Source organism: Perna viridis, chromosome 1, assembly GCF_037379345.1.
Source record: "Perna viridis isolate PV_CMFRI_1.1 ecotype Kerala chromosome 1, ASM3737934v1, whole genome shotgun sequence".
NCBI classification, from domain to species: Eukaryota; Metazoa; Mollusca; class Bivalvia; order Mytilida; family Mytilidae; genus Perna; species Perna viridis.
The window spans coordinates 10965679-10981973 of NC_142445.1; the positions used below are offsets into that span (position 1 = coordinate 10965679).

The following is a 16295-nucleotide window of genomic DNA, read 5'->3' on the forward strand; positions in this document are numbered from 1 at the left end:
TTTATACAACTGCAAAATAATTGTGGTTCTATATGGTATAACATTGTTATCCATCCATAGACATTTGTTTTTTTTTTTTTTTTGTGTCAACATGAATACCAGATTGTTGATTTTAATAAAATTTGATTACAAGATTCCTTACCACATGAAGAAGGTTAGTATTGATTTTTGAGGTTATGGTCCATACTGTTCAGAAATGAAGATAAGGAGTTGACTTAATAAGTAATTAGGGGTTAAAAAGGACAAAAAAACCCATTTTTGTTGTCTAAACAAAAACATGAGAAAAAGTGTATTGATCTTTTTTGAAATTGAACCACAAGGTTACATACCACTTAAGTCAGGCTTGGATTGCAGAGGTCGCTTACCCTACCGGTGCACCTGGTCCATCTCCCCAGTTATTAATGGTGTCCGAGTTGCTCATTTAATTTCTACAGTTATTTCTGTTATTTCACGTTCTTTGTTGTGTGTGTCTATTTCCCCTGTCTAGTCTTCCCTGGAATATATTCTTTTGATTACTGCTCCAATCTTTAAGGTGATAGTAGATATAATCTTGACAAGAAACCTTTACAGGTAACAGCATACACTGATCCAAAAAATTATGAGTTTTCTACGACCAGGAGCCATTGATGACAAATCAATAATTTCTGCGTAAAATAGGGTTGCCTCGCCCATTAAAACTTATAAGACAATTTAACGTTCGACATCTCAGATTTTTATTCGATTTTCAATTTGTTTCAATAAAATAATTGAGCTTTATTTTTTTATCCTTTTCGGAATATTGATGTGCTAGAATCTGGAATTAGGAGCATGCCAAATTTAAACTTAATAACCTTTTGTACTAAAAATTTACATATTACACGTAAGCATACGTAGGGGTGGTGAAGATAGAAGACATTTGACCTTTCGTCTAGAAATCGACAGGTAACAATCTATTGGTAACTGGATCAGAACATGAAATCGGAAGCTAAACTTTCGGTGACATAGTGTACGAAATAACTTGTGCATTCTGACAGTATTGTCCGAAGATTTGATTGGTACTTATAGATGCAAACAAGTTTGAGGATAAAGTGTTTATCAAGGACGAGATTTCATTGGTTTAATGATTGTATTACGTGAAAGTAATAACGGGTGACCTTCCCGATCACTGTACGGTAATATTTATTGATAAGAATTGTTTGAATTTGTCTCATTCAAACGGCTGGGAATAGTTTAGGAATGATTTCCCGACTTTGTAAGTTTATGTAACATTGTGTCCGATAACAGTTTTTATTTTGAAGAATAACTGATGGAAGCTTGCTGACCTCCGTTCATGGTTGTATATAGCAAGACTCCTGATACTGATCACCCGTTGGTTATTTATTGAATAAAACGAGAGTACGCGATGATAAAATAAAGCAAGAGTTTCGTAATTTGTTCCATTATCTTATGTAGTGGCCTAAACGTGAGGACGACCGTCGTCTTTAATTTATATAAATATTCTATTTCTGTTTCCAGGGTTTATCACAGTCACTTGTGTTTTGCCATTTGGCCTAGTGAAAGGTAATCCGTTTAAAAAAGTATGCTACAATAAACTTTTCAGAAGCGAAACAAGCTTTGATTGGGGCAGTCATGAAATATGAACTATGACATAGATATTCATGTTTATTGAATTGGTTCATTCATGATGATCACAGGAAGTACTACATTTCAAACGAAACTTGCACTTGCATTCTATACAATTTATAGTTACAATTTCAAGTAGAAAAGACCATAACATTTTAACTTAATCACTATAAACACGAAAATGTTCCCATTTGCAATAAATCAGATAGTCTTATAGTTAGAACGAGACATTGCTAGAGTATGTCAGAATGATAAATATAAATTTATTCGAAGTGTTTCAAAGGCGATAAGGGTATCAAAAAAAAAAAAAAAAAAAAAAAAAAAAAAATACGTAAGATAAATTCAGCATTTAAGGAATGCATTTTTCCTCCAAAAAATCGTTCCAATGCTCATTCGCAAGTGAAATAGATTTTAAGATTTTTTTTGCTGGAAAACGCATCATGACAGAGAGCACTAGCGGTTCCCTTCATTGTATTATTAAAACGCCATAGTAGAATTTTTTTAAGGAATGGGACCTGTGTGTCTGGAATGTAAAGGAGTTGACGATCCATTAGCTTGTAGTGACGTTGTCCATTGTGGGGATCACGAGGTAGGGCATTTTTTTAAATTTTGAAATCAATCAAGGAATAGGTTTTGCTAACTTCCGGGTCACTTACAATCACTTGGTTCAACCATGCATTCGAAAAGATATTATTCCATTTGATCAGCTCTTTTCTACTGAGCAGAATCTCTACTATTTTCAGTTTTCCATACCCCAACATCCTTGTCGATAGTATTTGGGAAAAAAAAATATCATAATAAATGAAATTTTGTAGTATCATTTAAAATTTAAATGCTATATCCTACATATTTTTTAATATTTGAATATTTGATGTTATTCCACAATAAATATTCATCTTTCTATTTATAATTGAGTCTGTGTAAGACAATCACTCATCTCAATTTAGTATAAATATTCTTAAGAAGTCGTCAATATCAAATAAAGCTCAGAATAAAATTAACGAACTCATAATCTAATTTTAGAAATGAAGATAATTAGCAAATGGACTCGTAAAATAAAAAAAAATAAGACATCACTACGTTCCTGACTTGGTACAGGTATTTCAAGTGAAATGGTCTCTGCAATACACAGTGTTTATCATTACCTATCAGTATCTACTAACAGATATCGATCAAGCATCTGACATCAATTTCCTATTATTGTCTGAAACACCATATTTCTGCTTTTTGGCTATAAAAAGCTGCGTTTAATTCAATTTTGATGGATGATGGATGATCTGTTTTAAGAATTATCAGAATGTAATGCCAAAGTAGTACGTTGGTTTTTTCATACTCCTATGATCATTTTTGTATTTTAACCCTTTGTGAATAGTGAGTGAACTAAGGTAAAGTTATATTTCGAAAAAAAATTCTATTATCAAGAAATTTCATGACTTTTAGCAGTACTTGTTCAAATATCTCTTTGACTTGATTTTACGAGTAATTTTTGTATATGCCGGACTTTATTTTTACCTATTACCAGTTCCTCTGTTTTCTTTTAGACGTTACTAAGATATACAGTAGTTTATTGTAACCTGTTATACATTGATATTTACCACATTATGTTTAGCTTATACAATTGCATTTTCAAATTCTACATGATTTTAAGAGTTTTTCGTAGTGTTCGTATTTGCATCAAGCATGCCCTGCAAGCTTTTGTTTCCCAGCCTTCTATTATCTAGATATCGTCAGATTGTTGCGGATGCCCTGGTTGAAAACCTCAGTTTGGTTTGTTTTTATACGCCGCTTTCTTTTGTACTGCATTACTTCAGTCGTTGATTTTCCACAATATTGAGAGCAAAGTTAAGATTCGGTCATTGTACTTTTCTACTTATAAGTTAACTTTAGTTTACCTCATTATTTGAAATTATGCTTTGTTAATTCGAACTACATGTATTTTAATGACAAACATTAATACTGACTTAACTCATTCATATCTGGTATCCTTAACTGGCTTTTTGATGCCATAAGCATGACATGACACCTTTTACGTTTCAAAGCTCGCAGAAAAGGATCAGTTTCATTTTCTTGCTTCGTAGTGCAGATTGTTTTGTTATAGGGTTTGTTCTGTAAGCATATTTAAAATTCATAATTTGCTGGATCAGATATGATTTTTAGAGAATTGGAGGGAAAATATCTTGTTAAGTGCAATTGTCTCAAACATTCGTTTTTGATCTTGAACTGTGTAGATTTAAATTATTACATAAGACATTAAAAAGGATCCTGGCAAACTTTGTAAATTCTCTACAAATAGATAAATTATACAAATGCCAGTTTTTTTTCTAATCAGTGAAAATTTGGCGCTAGTACAGTGTGATGAAATTAATTTTCATAATCATATTTTTAGCCGACAAAATTCCGATTCAATCATTACTGACAAACAGTGTTTTCTATCAAATGGGTTTCTGGTATGGGTTATGGTACTTTAAATTTCAAATTCTAAGACCTTAAGCGCAGCTGTTGATATATTTGGTAATAATGCTCTTATATGTATCCGTCGGCAAGAGTATCAGAACTTTTAAATTGCTTTTTTTTAATTTCAGCAATGCAGTGTTACAAAGTATGCTGCGCCAGACGGACATTTGTTCTATGACGTTGGATGCAAGGACAACACGGTAATGATGATGTATATGAAACAGTTCTTCGATTATCTACTAATTTAAAGAAAAATTTAAGCTGAATTCATCGCCACTTTATTACGTTCTTCCAGATATTCAAAAATATAAACACGTATTTACGCAGGTTCCGAAATCAAATGTTTAGCATCATTGAACTTTTGCGAATAGAAAAATAAAGACATAGTTTAAAGGTAATTAAATGATTTCGATAAAAGGACTTTGGGTATCGTCACTGAGTTCAATCTGTTGATTTTTTTAATGCGATCAAATTCTTGTCAGATTTGTGCGAACTTGCCCGGCTTTGGTAAGCGAGATGTCTCTCATTCAATTAATGCAATTAATGTGACGTTCGAAGACGCACAATCGTCTGGGATGACCAAAATTTGTGAACATTGCTGTGCCAGCGACCTCTGCAACAAAGATCCCCAATGCGGTTCTTCAAGTAGGTCAACTAGAAATTACTTCCCTTTTCAGAAAAAAATGTTGGTACATTTAAATACATTACATCGCATCTACCCCGAAGAACTTTAGATAAAGGATACTACAGACACTGAAAGGTCAGCCTCATATCTTGACCTACACTTAGAAATCGATGGTAAAGGAAAACTATTGACCAAACTTTACGACAAACGTGATGACTTTTCATTCAGAATTGTCAACTCTCCTTTTATCTGTGGCAACATCCCTTCAGCCCGTGCGTATGGAATGTTCATATCACAACTCATACGTTATGCCAGAGCTTGACGAAACTACGCAGACTTTTTGTAGAACTCTAACAAATAGGCTTCTGGAACAGGGTTATGTTGCTCCAAAATTGAAGCCATCACTACAGAAGTTTTATGGTCGTCATCATGAACTTGTGGATCGTTATGGTGTATCCATCTGCACCATGAAAGCTGATTTATTCAACGGGTCATAGTTTTCCTTTCCTCGTTTGTCTGTACCGGACTTGACTTTTTATGAGCAACTTGGCGGGTGTTTCTAGAAAAGCAGAGGACACTTTGGTCCATGCTCCCAATTTTTAGTGGAGTCCGAGTTGCTCATTTGCTTTTGTTACTATGTATGTATGATTTTAATTACTTTATGTTCTTTGTTGTGTATGTCTGTTTTCCATGTCCGGTCTTTGTCCCTGGATTGCATTCTTTTGATTACCGCTATAACCTTGGTTCCCTTGATTACTCTTTTATTACCATATGAAAGTTCATCGCACCTGCCAATATAAAGTCTTTCCTTATTAAATCAGTCCCACATATGGTTAAGAATCGCATAACATGTAAATCAGCCAGAAACTTCGATAAAAAATGTGAAACTTTTAAAATTAAAACAAATGTAGTGGTAGTTTTTTAATGTCCATTTGAAGCTTTTTTGCTCGTTTTTTAACACGACGCGATATTTCGACTGTCTGTATGCTTAACCACGTGGTTACATGAACACTAGCTGATAGCTATGATCGAAATAGTCATTCTTGCGTATTTACACTAGCGCACAAATAACATTAGTTACTTCATGTCAGACGACTTTAAATCACACCTCCAGTTGTTCAAATGTCAAAAGTAAAACTCGTATTAATTACGAAGGGACAGTTCGTAAAAATCTGTTGAGAAGTCATCAAAAGATAAATGCGTAATTGATACATTAATCTGCATCGTCTGTCGATTAAATTTGAGACCGCAGAAAAAAGGAATCTTTAGATTAACGGTACAACTCTATGGGAGTAATTATATTTATTAGTTTTTTTCAGCGCTGCAACACACTGGAACTCTATTATGTTATCATTGTCACAAACTGGCAGACCCGGCAAAATGTAACAAAATTATTTCGTGCACACAAAATCAGGTATATTTTAGCCAAATATTTAAATGAAGAAAATTATGCAAATATTTTTTACTCTTAACTCTTATTGTTTCATGAATTTTTTTTTCAAAGGAAGCACATCTACATAAAACTGATCATGTTGGATGAGTTTACTTTGTATACCAGTATGCATGATTGTAGGAGTAAACCGGAGCAGAATTATTATAATTCAAAAGTTTCCCCATTGAGTATGAATTCAATAAATGTTTGTAATGAAAGAGTAATTTAGGGAACCAGGATGATAGCGAGAATCAATGTAACCCAGGGACAAAGACCAGACATGAAAAACAGACACACACAACAAAGAACATAAAATAACCAAAATAATACATAAAAAAGTAATGAAAGTAAATGAAATACACTATTCCGATTAATATTGTATGCATAAATTTATTTTGGTCAAATATTATTGTATGTTACTGGAGGAAATGGTATGACAATTATTTTATTATAAGGTATTTTGATTTTGATATGAATATAAAATGTTTGTATATAATCAAAATGGATATAAAATCTTAGCAATACTAAATAATAAGACATAGATGTATATGAAATGGTATTTTCCTTGTAGTTATGTTCCTATGTAAACAAGCCAAATAGTAATTTGAACCATGGCAATGAGTGGGAGGTTACTTGTATGGAAAAGGCGCAGGTTAGTAATGCGGTATGTTGTCTTGTCGCGTGACTCCGTAATGACTTCTAATTCTGTATTGTCAACTGTCCTTTCATCTACGGCAATATCCCTTCAGCATCTGTATATAAAGTTTTCATATCACAACTCATTCGTTATGCCAGAACTTATTGTAAATTCGTGGATTTTTTAATTGTGCAAGCCTTCTTACAATTAGGCTTCTGGAACAGAGTTATCTTGCTACAAGTCATCACTGCAGACGTTTTATGGTTGTGGGTCGTTATAGTGTGTCTATCTGCACCATGAGATACAATTTGTTCACCCTGTCATAGCTTTTCTTTCCTCTCTTTTCTTACCCGGACGTGAAATTTTATGAACTCGGCAGATGTTTCTAGAAAAGCAGGATGCTTATCCTACCGGTGCACCTGACGCATGCTCCCAGTCTTTTTTTGCTCATTTACTTTTAATTTATTTTACTTGTTATCTGGTTATTTCATGTTCTTTGTTATGTGTGCTATACTCTTTCTTGTTTATGGACAAATATGATATGTTCACCTTGAAGCATACCTCATGACACAGGTACCTTAATTTCGAAATGAATTCACTTTTTTAATACTGGGTGTATTTAATGTAGAACATCTCTATTCGCTACACTACTCCATCGAATCAAATTGATACAGGGAAGATATATAAACGTATAGAAAGGTCTGAAAAATTTCCCAACGATGTTAGAACTGTCAAATTTGCGATGCAAATTTTTGATCGTTTCGTCCGCGGAACTCGAACTCGTACCGCTGTGACATCTATGGCAACGCCGCCTGCACAAAGTCCAGCGCCCTAGACCACTCGGCCACGCTGGACTTTGTGCAGGCGATGTTGCCATAGATAGATAGATAGATTGATAGATGTAGATATAATCTACCTACCCAATTTCAACCTTAAATCATTGTATTTAACATAATAGTGTGCCGTACTCCCAAAAGGGAATTGTAACCTTGGCTGTTGCAATTCAGACATTTGTAACTCCAATTGTAAAACAACAGGTATGTACGACACCAAGAACTTATACACAATAGTGCAATATCACAATAAAAAAAAGTATATTGACAGAAAAAATGAGGCAAATATTTTTTTTTTGGATTCAGTTGCAGCATTCTTTAACTTGTTTTGTAGTAGAATTTTATTTGTAAAATATTTCTCACATTTTCATGATGAGACCTGCTGACAACCTAAAAGAGTATTGCAATGGAGACATGAAACATATACCTGGGAACCATGTTTTTGTCGGTTCAAATACAGCTTCTGCCTGTAAATAACATATTGTACTACTATTTTATTTGCCACATTATAACAAATTGTACTAAAAAAAACAGAAATACCATTCATATTGATATTACAAATTTCGATATGCTGTACACGTGTTTCAAATAGTAACCTTTCATCAGTAGCATTAGAACCAAACACATAGGAAAGTTCATTGTATACAAGAAGTACTCAAACCAAAACTATCGAAATAGGAATCCAAATGTGCCACCAAGAGGTTCTACCATGCACAAGGAATGCAAACTAAGTTTTTATTATTTTTTCTGTTCCTTTAGGTGGCTTACCTAACAATGGTAGGTAAATCCTGTGTGGTGAAAGTATAATAAATGCTCTCCTAAAAGAAGTGGTACACCTGTACGAACGTCTCAGTATCTAATAATCCCAACAACTTTAACGACATATAAAACAAAACAACATAGAACCAAATAGAAAGAAAGCTTCTGTTACCTTATAACTAATTATATAATATCTCCTTTAATGCGTTCTTTTCCGTAACAATTCGTAACTTCCAATAAGAATGTTTTATGTATCTGGTTTACATACAAGTTTTTTTTTCTAATTATCACGAACACAATAAATTTATAAGAATACGATCATTTTACCTTATCATTTAAAATCAGAAATAAATCGTTAAGGATGCTTTTCATTTACAGTTCTTGATTACACAACGCTTAAACAAACGTTGGCTATTTTATATTTCCGTGACATCGATGTACCATCATTGTGTATTATAGAAGTAATTATCATGTAATATAAACCATAAAAAGCAATAGTAAAATCTAAAATACCAGTCATATAGATGTGGCATGCTCATGTTCCAAATAGTAACCTCTCATCAGTAGCATTAGAACGAAATACATTACAAAATAAAGTATCAAAAGTATTGTATGTAAGAAGTACTAAAAAGGAAAACCGTACCGATAAGTTTTATGTCAAAGGAAAGTACATTATTTTTTATGTAATTTTTTAGCAATAACTAATTAAAGTAAGTATAAATAAAACGTTGATAATTATATGTTTATTACTGAAATACATAAAATGTATATATTTATTACGAAAGTGATCTAAGGAAGCTGGCACTTAATTTGAGAAGAAGGTTTTTTTTTCGAAAAAAAAAAACAAATCAATTCGGTCCGATAACAAATGTTAACTTTTTTATATATGTTTATAGAGATATAAGGTTTAAATCATGAATAGACCGGAAATACGCCTTTGTTACTAAAGTAATAAGATCAAGGTGCGCTATAAAGGTATCACTGTATCATTTCATGATTTATATTATGCTTATTCTATTATTGCTCTGGTACTTTGGTAAATGATTTGTTTTGTCCTTATTTGTTTATATTTTTGAGAAAGTACACATATTCTTAAGGCATTTTCACTGAGTATTAATTGAAAAATATAGCTGTAGATATATGTATTGACATGAATTTGGGCTGCATTGGTAAATTGTAATGAGGAAAATTAGGTTCTATTTTACAGTTTTTATTATAACAATGCAAGTAGCAATTAATCTTTTGGGAGAATGATTATCTTGTATATTTGGGTGTTGTAAGATCTATTTTGCCAGATTTATTTTGGACTTGACTTGATTATGAATAGGAATAGTGTTTCGGTGATTTTGGTGTTACCCTCATCAATGTAGAAAATTTAATGAAATGCTTGATTTGGTTGGAACTCTAGAAGAAACATGTCATTGCGCAAATGTGCGAATTGTTCATATTTAGGGATGAAAATATTTTCTTTTTAGATGCGCATAGTAAGTATGACTTGTATAAAATACACTGCTTAGGGAAGGATCCGCTTATTTGTTGTTGTTTGTATGTTCCTGTCTCTCACTAATATAACAACTTCACTTCAGACATCACATTTCTGCATATGCAGTACTGGAGGTTGTATTTTAATTTATTTAGCTTACTGTAGAAAATTTGTTTCATTAGTTACTATCATCTTAAATGTTTTGTTATGATAATATTTATACATTTACGTTTAGTTTGAACATATTTAAAAACAATTTGGTTATCATAAATCGTCTGTCTGTAGTTAGATATGTAAATATGTCTACTAATACTTAATTAATGCATTAGCTTAACCAAGTATAGTCAAAATTATGCTGTCTATAGATGTTTTACAAGAATGCATATTACCTTTTGATTAAGGGTCATGCATAAATTACGTTGTCTAAATTTGATGTGATACAGGATAATATAGAAACAATATAACATTAGAATATATAAATAGAAAATAAAGAAAAACAAAGTCAAGTTTTGTTAACAGACAAATTGAAAGAGTATCAAGACAAAAGAATAAATTATATTTTTATATCTATTGGTTAATACAGAATGTGTTTCCGATCCTGCTGATATACTGTTTCTACTGGATGCAAGTGGAAGTATTCAAGCAAGTAATTTTCAACTAGAACTGCAATTTATTGCTGAATTCGCTAAACATTATGTGATAAGTCCGACAAATGTACAGATTGGCGTCATGACATTTACTACTACGGTTTATGACCATTTTGCTATGAATGCTTACCATGATATAAATACTCTCACGAAGGCTATCATGTCAGTCCCATACACATCTGGAGGAACAAGGACAGATATAGCGTTAGAGTATGTTATTAAAAATGGCTTTACTCTATCGAAAGGAGACCGTAGCTCAGCACCTAACTTTCTTATTGTGATATCAGATGGTCACTCGAATAAGCCTGCATTAACACAAATGGCTGCACGCCATCTCCATACTGCTCACATCAATACATTTGCTGTAGGAGTTGGCAGTGTTAACCTTGTGGAGTTGACCTATATAGCTTCTAGTAGCACAAACCATGTAATGACTGTTCGAAACCATCTGGAATTACGACTGCCTTTAAAACAAATTCGCTGTCGTAAGTAATATAAAATATGTTTAAGTTTGTCAAAAAACTGAAAATGTTTTTCAACCGTCAAGAGTTTTTCGAGCTGTATATGTATATGAAGAAAATACATAGCTATATGCACCTGAATGCATAAAAAATTAAATTAAAAAAGTGCCAGTTTGTTTATTAGATATGTTCATCAATGTAAGATTATGGTGAGGAGATAATGCTTGTTAATACAATCCACCCAAAATAGATGCAGTAGGTCGTAGGTCATGTATGTAATTATTTTTTGTTAACATTGTTTTTATTCATAAATAAAATCTTTGTTGTCTGTGTGTGTATGTATGTATGTGCATGTATATTCGTGTTCACATAGTGAAAATTTAAAGTGAAAGAGTGAAAACTATATTGTTGTATCGATTTTAAAAAGATTATTTAGAAGGTACAATTTAGTTTGATATACCATCAGAACAATGCATTTGTCCCTACTAGTTGTAATAAACATGATATGTGATCGTGTCATAAACATTTTGTTATTTGAATAAGCTGATAAATTACTTTTTTCCTGGAAACTTGAAATCGTGTTATTTACTTGCTCATCGATACACTCTTCATGTAATAAATTTGATAAAGGTTTTATCCCGCAATGTCATTATAAAGATAGATTTAGATACCGCTATAACCTTGGTTCCCTTTATTACTCTCTTAAACACCTTTTTTGTTTTCCTCTGTATTAAGATAATATTTTTCAATTCGGAACAAATATAATATCATGATGTGTCCCTCTGTTAACTGTACAAGTTCACCTTAAAGGAGCACTAGAATTCGTTTGTGCTTCTTTTAGAATTAAATTACCTGTATATTATCATTAGCAGATTTAAACTGTAGAAGTTCATATATAAGCATTATATACAAAATGTTCAAAACGATTTTAAATGCTTTTAAAGGCTGACAACACCCCCTCAATTTCTATGACATATCAAGCAATTGTTTGTCTTGTTTATTGTACAATTTATGACCATTTACAATAATAACAATATGAAACATACACCGCAACTGATCATATCATACTGTAAATTTTGTACCTACAGTATTCTTTCTGTGATCTGACCACAATGGATGTGCACGACAACAATATTTCGATAGAGCTTAAAATAAGCTTTCTGAAGGCATATAATTTTTGCATTGATATATTAAATTCTAAACTTCGATAGCCTGCTATCGTACCACTAATTTTGCAATGCTTCATTTTTTTGCAGCTGCATACCAGAATCAAATTGGAGGTAATTTAAATGTACAAATATTGACAATGACTGAATCAAAATATTTCTTAGGAATGTCCACCGTTTTCCCATTGAACGATGCTTTAATTTATCGTTCAACATATTTTTCCTTTGACAATGACAACAACTAAAACTAATTAATTAAACATTGATATATTTTTTTTTGTTTTCTTGAAAACTTATTTCAAAGACACATTTTGAATATTCAAAAAATAGTCTTTTTCTTGATAATAATCGAGGGGTATTAAATCTATGAAAGATGTTCAAGTATGATATAGCTTGTTTCTGCAGTTACCTCAGGAACTTGTAAGTATATTCATACATACAAACATCATCTATTTTCTTTTTTTGCATAGTTGAAGTATAGTTCACAGAAGAGGATCCAGGATTTTAGTTCGGGGGGGGGGGAGCGTTAATTGAATTAAATGCCATGCAAAGCAAGGCAAAACATATTATGGGGTGAAACTTGTGAATTTTTTTTACCGATTTAGGGGGGGGGGTACGCCCGGCACGCCAGTCCTTGGATCTGCGCCTGGTTCAGTGTATCAATAATCGATGAAACGAAATTATGGAAACAAATTTTCTCGACGAATTGTATAGCAATGTCGTGTACAGAAATATGATATATCTACTAATAAAAACAAGAACTATTTACTTTTGTCTGAGAATTGTGCGTGCTCGTCCTGGTGTTGAAATGAACCAATCCAGTGACAGAATTCTTTTCTTCAAACAATTATTGACCTCGAAATAAATAACCATCCACTTCGATTAGCACCTGGCCACGCCATTGAAGAAAATGGAATTTTAAGAAATCAAATGTGTGTAATTCAGACTTAAAGATATAATTCATCTATAAAGCAAAACTTCACTTTTGTTATATAATGTCATTTCTGAAATTAAAAAAAAAATGTGTTACAGCTTCGTGCGCAGATCAACATTTATTTAATTGTAATCCAAGCGTATGTAGTACACCGGATGTGGCGAAATATTGTCCCTTGACGTGTGGATCATGTAGTGCAGGTAAAAACCTTTCATGTTTATTTGTATATAATACAGTTTCAGTCTATTTAAATCAAATTAGATTATGTAATAATGGGCTATTGCATATCATTGACAAACATTTCGCCGAAAAGAATGTTGAATTGGACTACCTTAGAAGCCACTTTTAGTAATTTGAATGTCATGTAACCTTTCATTTCACAGTTCAATTACTCGTTTGTTACTGGCACGATCTTTTCTGAATATAACGTAAAACTCCGAATATTTTCAAAATGACTCAAGGAATCGATTCTATTTAATATGAAAAGAAACTGAAATATGAATGCATAAAATGTAAGAAGTAAAGATAACATAAACTAAAATATCTGCAAGTAAGGCAAATCGATTATATGATTATGCGGTTATATCGATATTCAAATCTCAAAAGTCAATAGTTAATGACGAATCAATGTAAAGAAAGACAAAAAATAAACAATATCCAATAAATTGTTGCTACGTTTAAATCTTGATTCAGCGCTTTATGTTTTATTGAAAATTGAAAATCGAATTTGATTTTGGATATTTCAGGAACGCAATCTACATATAATGTGTGCATTTACTTACTGTTATGTTTTTAATATTCAATCAATGATCTTAAATATTCGAATGATAAGTGATAATGTTTGCTGCTTGTAGTATTATAAATTGATGAGGATATTAAAAATAAAAACTTATCAAAGCATCAAGATATCAATTTATTGACATATTTTTAGGACAAATGTTGAAGTAACAGTCTTTATAAGTATCAGACAGATGATACAGCCTTAGTTAAGCATTCTGTTTTTGCACTTTTAAGATGAACTTATACAGATTATATATTTAGTTGATACTCTCCAAGAGTTATCGTTCTTTATTTGGTTGCTTTAAGTGGGAGGTAAATGCACTACTCTGTATACGGAAAGGACTATAGTGACATAAGATTTTACCGTTTGTTCAAAGGATATTTTATGCCTTGTATCCATACCTTTGGCAGTGTTTGAATTATATATCGATTGAGGTACTAATTGAACATGTTTTTTTTAATTTTTTTTTTATAATAATTCAATTTTGATTATGGGTAATTATTACGTAGAATAATACGCAGCGTTGCTAGGAAATCGAAAGATGAACGTCTTACTTCATTATACTGACAACAGACTAATATGAACTAAATTGATTATTAAAAGAGAGGTTGCATACCTGCATTTCTATCAAGTTGACTCTGGTGGTTAAGTATAGTAAATGATTAAAACCAAAACATTAAAAATTGAAGGAATACAATAAGTAAATGTTTAACCTTCCCTCCCACATAATTTACAAAATCATCAATCATTGTTTTTTTTAATATGGAATCAGACTAAAGTACATATTCTTTTTATATTCATTTATATAGCGTCATGCTCAGATACTACACTGTTCAACTGTAATTCTGCTGTTTGTGGAGACCCGGTATTATCATCAAAATGTCCTATGACTTGTGGAAAATGTACTACAGGTAAGTATACGACAAAGGATTCATTGTACATTAAATAAATATTCCTTATATTGCGTAACCAAAGTAATTTTTATGCAGGAACCAAAGTTGTCAGCATATGAATAGGTAACGGAATTTTTTAAACTGTGTTATATCGGAGGTACAAACTAGGGAAACAATGCCACAGTAGAGGAAGACTAATTAAACAGCAACATATATTAAAAAAATACTCAAAGAGAAATGAAAAGTGCGAAAACCACTAAAACTAGTCTCTGCTATCAAAATCGGTGAAAGAAGAAAAATAGCTATGATAGATGGCTATCGTTTGCTATGTTGGAACGCCATATCGGTCAGTGAAGTCGAAGTGACGACCTTACCACTTTTGGCTCGACGACCATTATCTATGGACATCAAATCCTTGTTTTACGTAAACTGCTGAGCCCTATCTTGAAAATCGATATACTGATCACAATATCTAACGAAGCGTGTAGGCTGGAATACAAAAATTCGACACGGAATGAGTCTTTTTTTCTGTTTGGATCAGGCGACAACCCTGTGAGGTACATGAATTCATTAACACCATTTTCAGGGTATACAAATATCAGTAAAAAATGATAGTTTTAATTTGTTTTGGTCTTGTGTTGTAGCTTCATGTAAAGACTCAACTCTGTTTAATTGTAACCCTGCAGTATGTTCTGACCCAACTTTAAAATCCAAGTGTCCTCTTACCTGTGGGTCGTGTGGTGAGTATTTTTGAAAGAAATATTGAAGGAAATGATGTTTTCAGATTATCATTTTAATCAAATCATTGAACTTGGTGACCAAGTAATCGTTGAAAAAATTTCTTGATCAAAGAATGAAATTCATATTTTTTTAAGCAACTGTAACTTAACTCATTACACAAGTCGTTTACAAAACACCCGCATTTTAACTTGATTTTTTATATATTTTAGGGACAGGGAAGAAATAGATAAAAAAAACTAATAAAGATGAAAAGGAAATCTTGTAGTTTTCTTCCGCCGGTCATGAGATGTGGTAATTGCAGTGGGTTCGACTCGGTCAGCTTAAGGTCAATTTATATATTACAAGTGTGGACACAGACTGGTATTGCCCAAAAGAAGCAAATTTAGACATACATTTGTTTTGTCTTGAATGTGTTTGCATCGGCGAGAAAGCAAAATATTGTGGGTTTTCGGCAAGAAAGCAAAATATTGTGGGTTTTAACATCAATTGATGCCACATTATACAATATTAATGTTGAAACCAATATGATCACTGCTCCACGACAGCTAATTTATCAATAATGTAATCTACATTACCAACTATTGTGATTATTTTATTGAAGAGTATAAAGCAGGCATTGCTACTCTTAACAAGTTAACAGACATAAATGAATATTACATCAACATATGATTTAGCTCATTCTTATCAGACTTGAAATAATTGTGTTTTTTGTTTGAATAACTGCATCTGCAATGCAAAATATCAAATTTTCGCAACTAAAAGATTCTATGATAGTTTAATTAAATTCCATTTAGTGGCGTAAGAGGAGTAAAATTAAGACATGGGAACCCTTTAGCGTTATAGAAGG

General features: G+C 32.1%; 2 protein-coding genes across 3 annotated transcripts; both read left to right on the forward strand.

Moving 5' to 3' along the window:
• Nucleotides 1-1133: 1133 nt before the first annotated feature.
• On the forward strand, nt 1134-8355 carry LOC148627225 (uncharacterized). The gene is made up of 9 exons (XM_088564821.1): nt 1134-1231; nt 1495-1539; nt 2109-2191; nt 4185-4256; nt 4539-4701; nt 6001-6095; nt 6685-6765; nt 7709-7842; nt 8343-8355. Exons 1-9 carry the CDS (start codon nt 1216-1218, stop codon nt 8353-8355), a joined length of 702 nt encoding a protein of 233 aa, XP_088420947.1. The 5' UTR covers nt 1134-1215.
• Nucleotides 8356-9258: 903 nt separating this feature from the next.
• Nucleotides 9259-15705, forward strand: LOC148627226 (matrilin-1-like). Of its 2 annotated transcripts, XM_088569967.1 has the most exons (7): nt 9266-10957; nt 12190-12213; nt 12505-12519; nt 13132-13233; nt 14624-14725; nt 15352-15447; nt 15658-15705. In XM_088569967.1, exons 1-7 carry the CDS (start codon nt 10555-10557, stop codon nt 15672-15674), a joined length of 759 nt encoding a protein of 252 aa, XP_088426093.1. In that variant the 5' UTR covers nt 9266-10554; the 3' UTR covers nt 15675-15705. The 2 variants fall into 2 exon arrangements, with proteins under 2 accessions (XP_088426101.1, XP_088426093.1); XM_088569975.1 differs by lacking the exon at nt 12505-12519 and having other exon boundaries at nt 9259-10957.
• The last annotated feature ends 590 nt before the right edge of the window (nt 15706-16295 follow it).

Bases quoted from the DNA above. Each gene is read 5' to 3' on its own strand.
- LOC148627226 (XM_088569967.1), top strand. From the start codon at position 10,555: ATGACATTTACTACTACGGTTTATGACCATTTTGCTATGAATGCTTAC. The intron at 10,958-12,189 runs GTAAGTAATATA...ATTTTTTTGCAG, and splicing joins TTTAAAACAAATTCGCTGTC to CTGCATACCAGAATCAAATT. The intron at 14,726-15,351 runs GTAAGTATACGA...CTTGTGTTGTAG, and splicing joins TTGTGGAAAATGTACTACAG to CTTCATGTAAAGACTCAACT.
- LOC148627225 (XM_088564821.1), top strand. The intron at 1,540-2,108 runs GTAATCCGTTTA...AATTTTTTTAAG, and splicing joins GCCATTTGGCCTAGTGAAAG to GAATGGGACCTGTGTGTCTG. The intron at 6,766-7,708 runs GTTAGTAATGCG...TTAACATAATAG, and splicing joins CTTGTATGGAAAAGGCGCAG to TGTGCCGTACTCCCAAAAGG.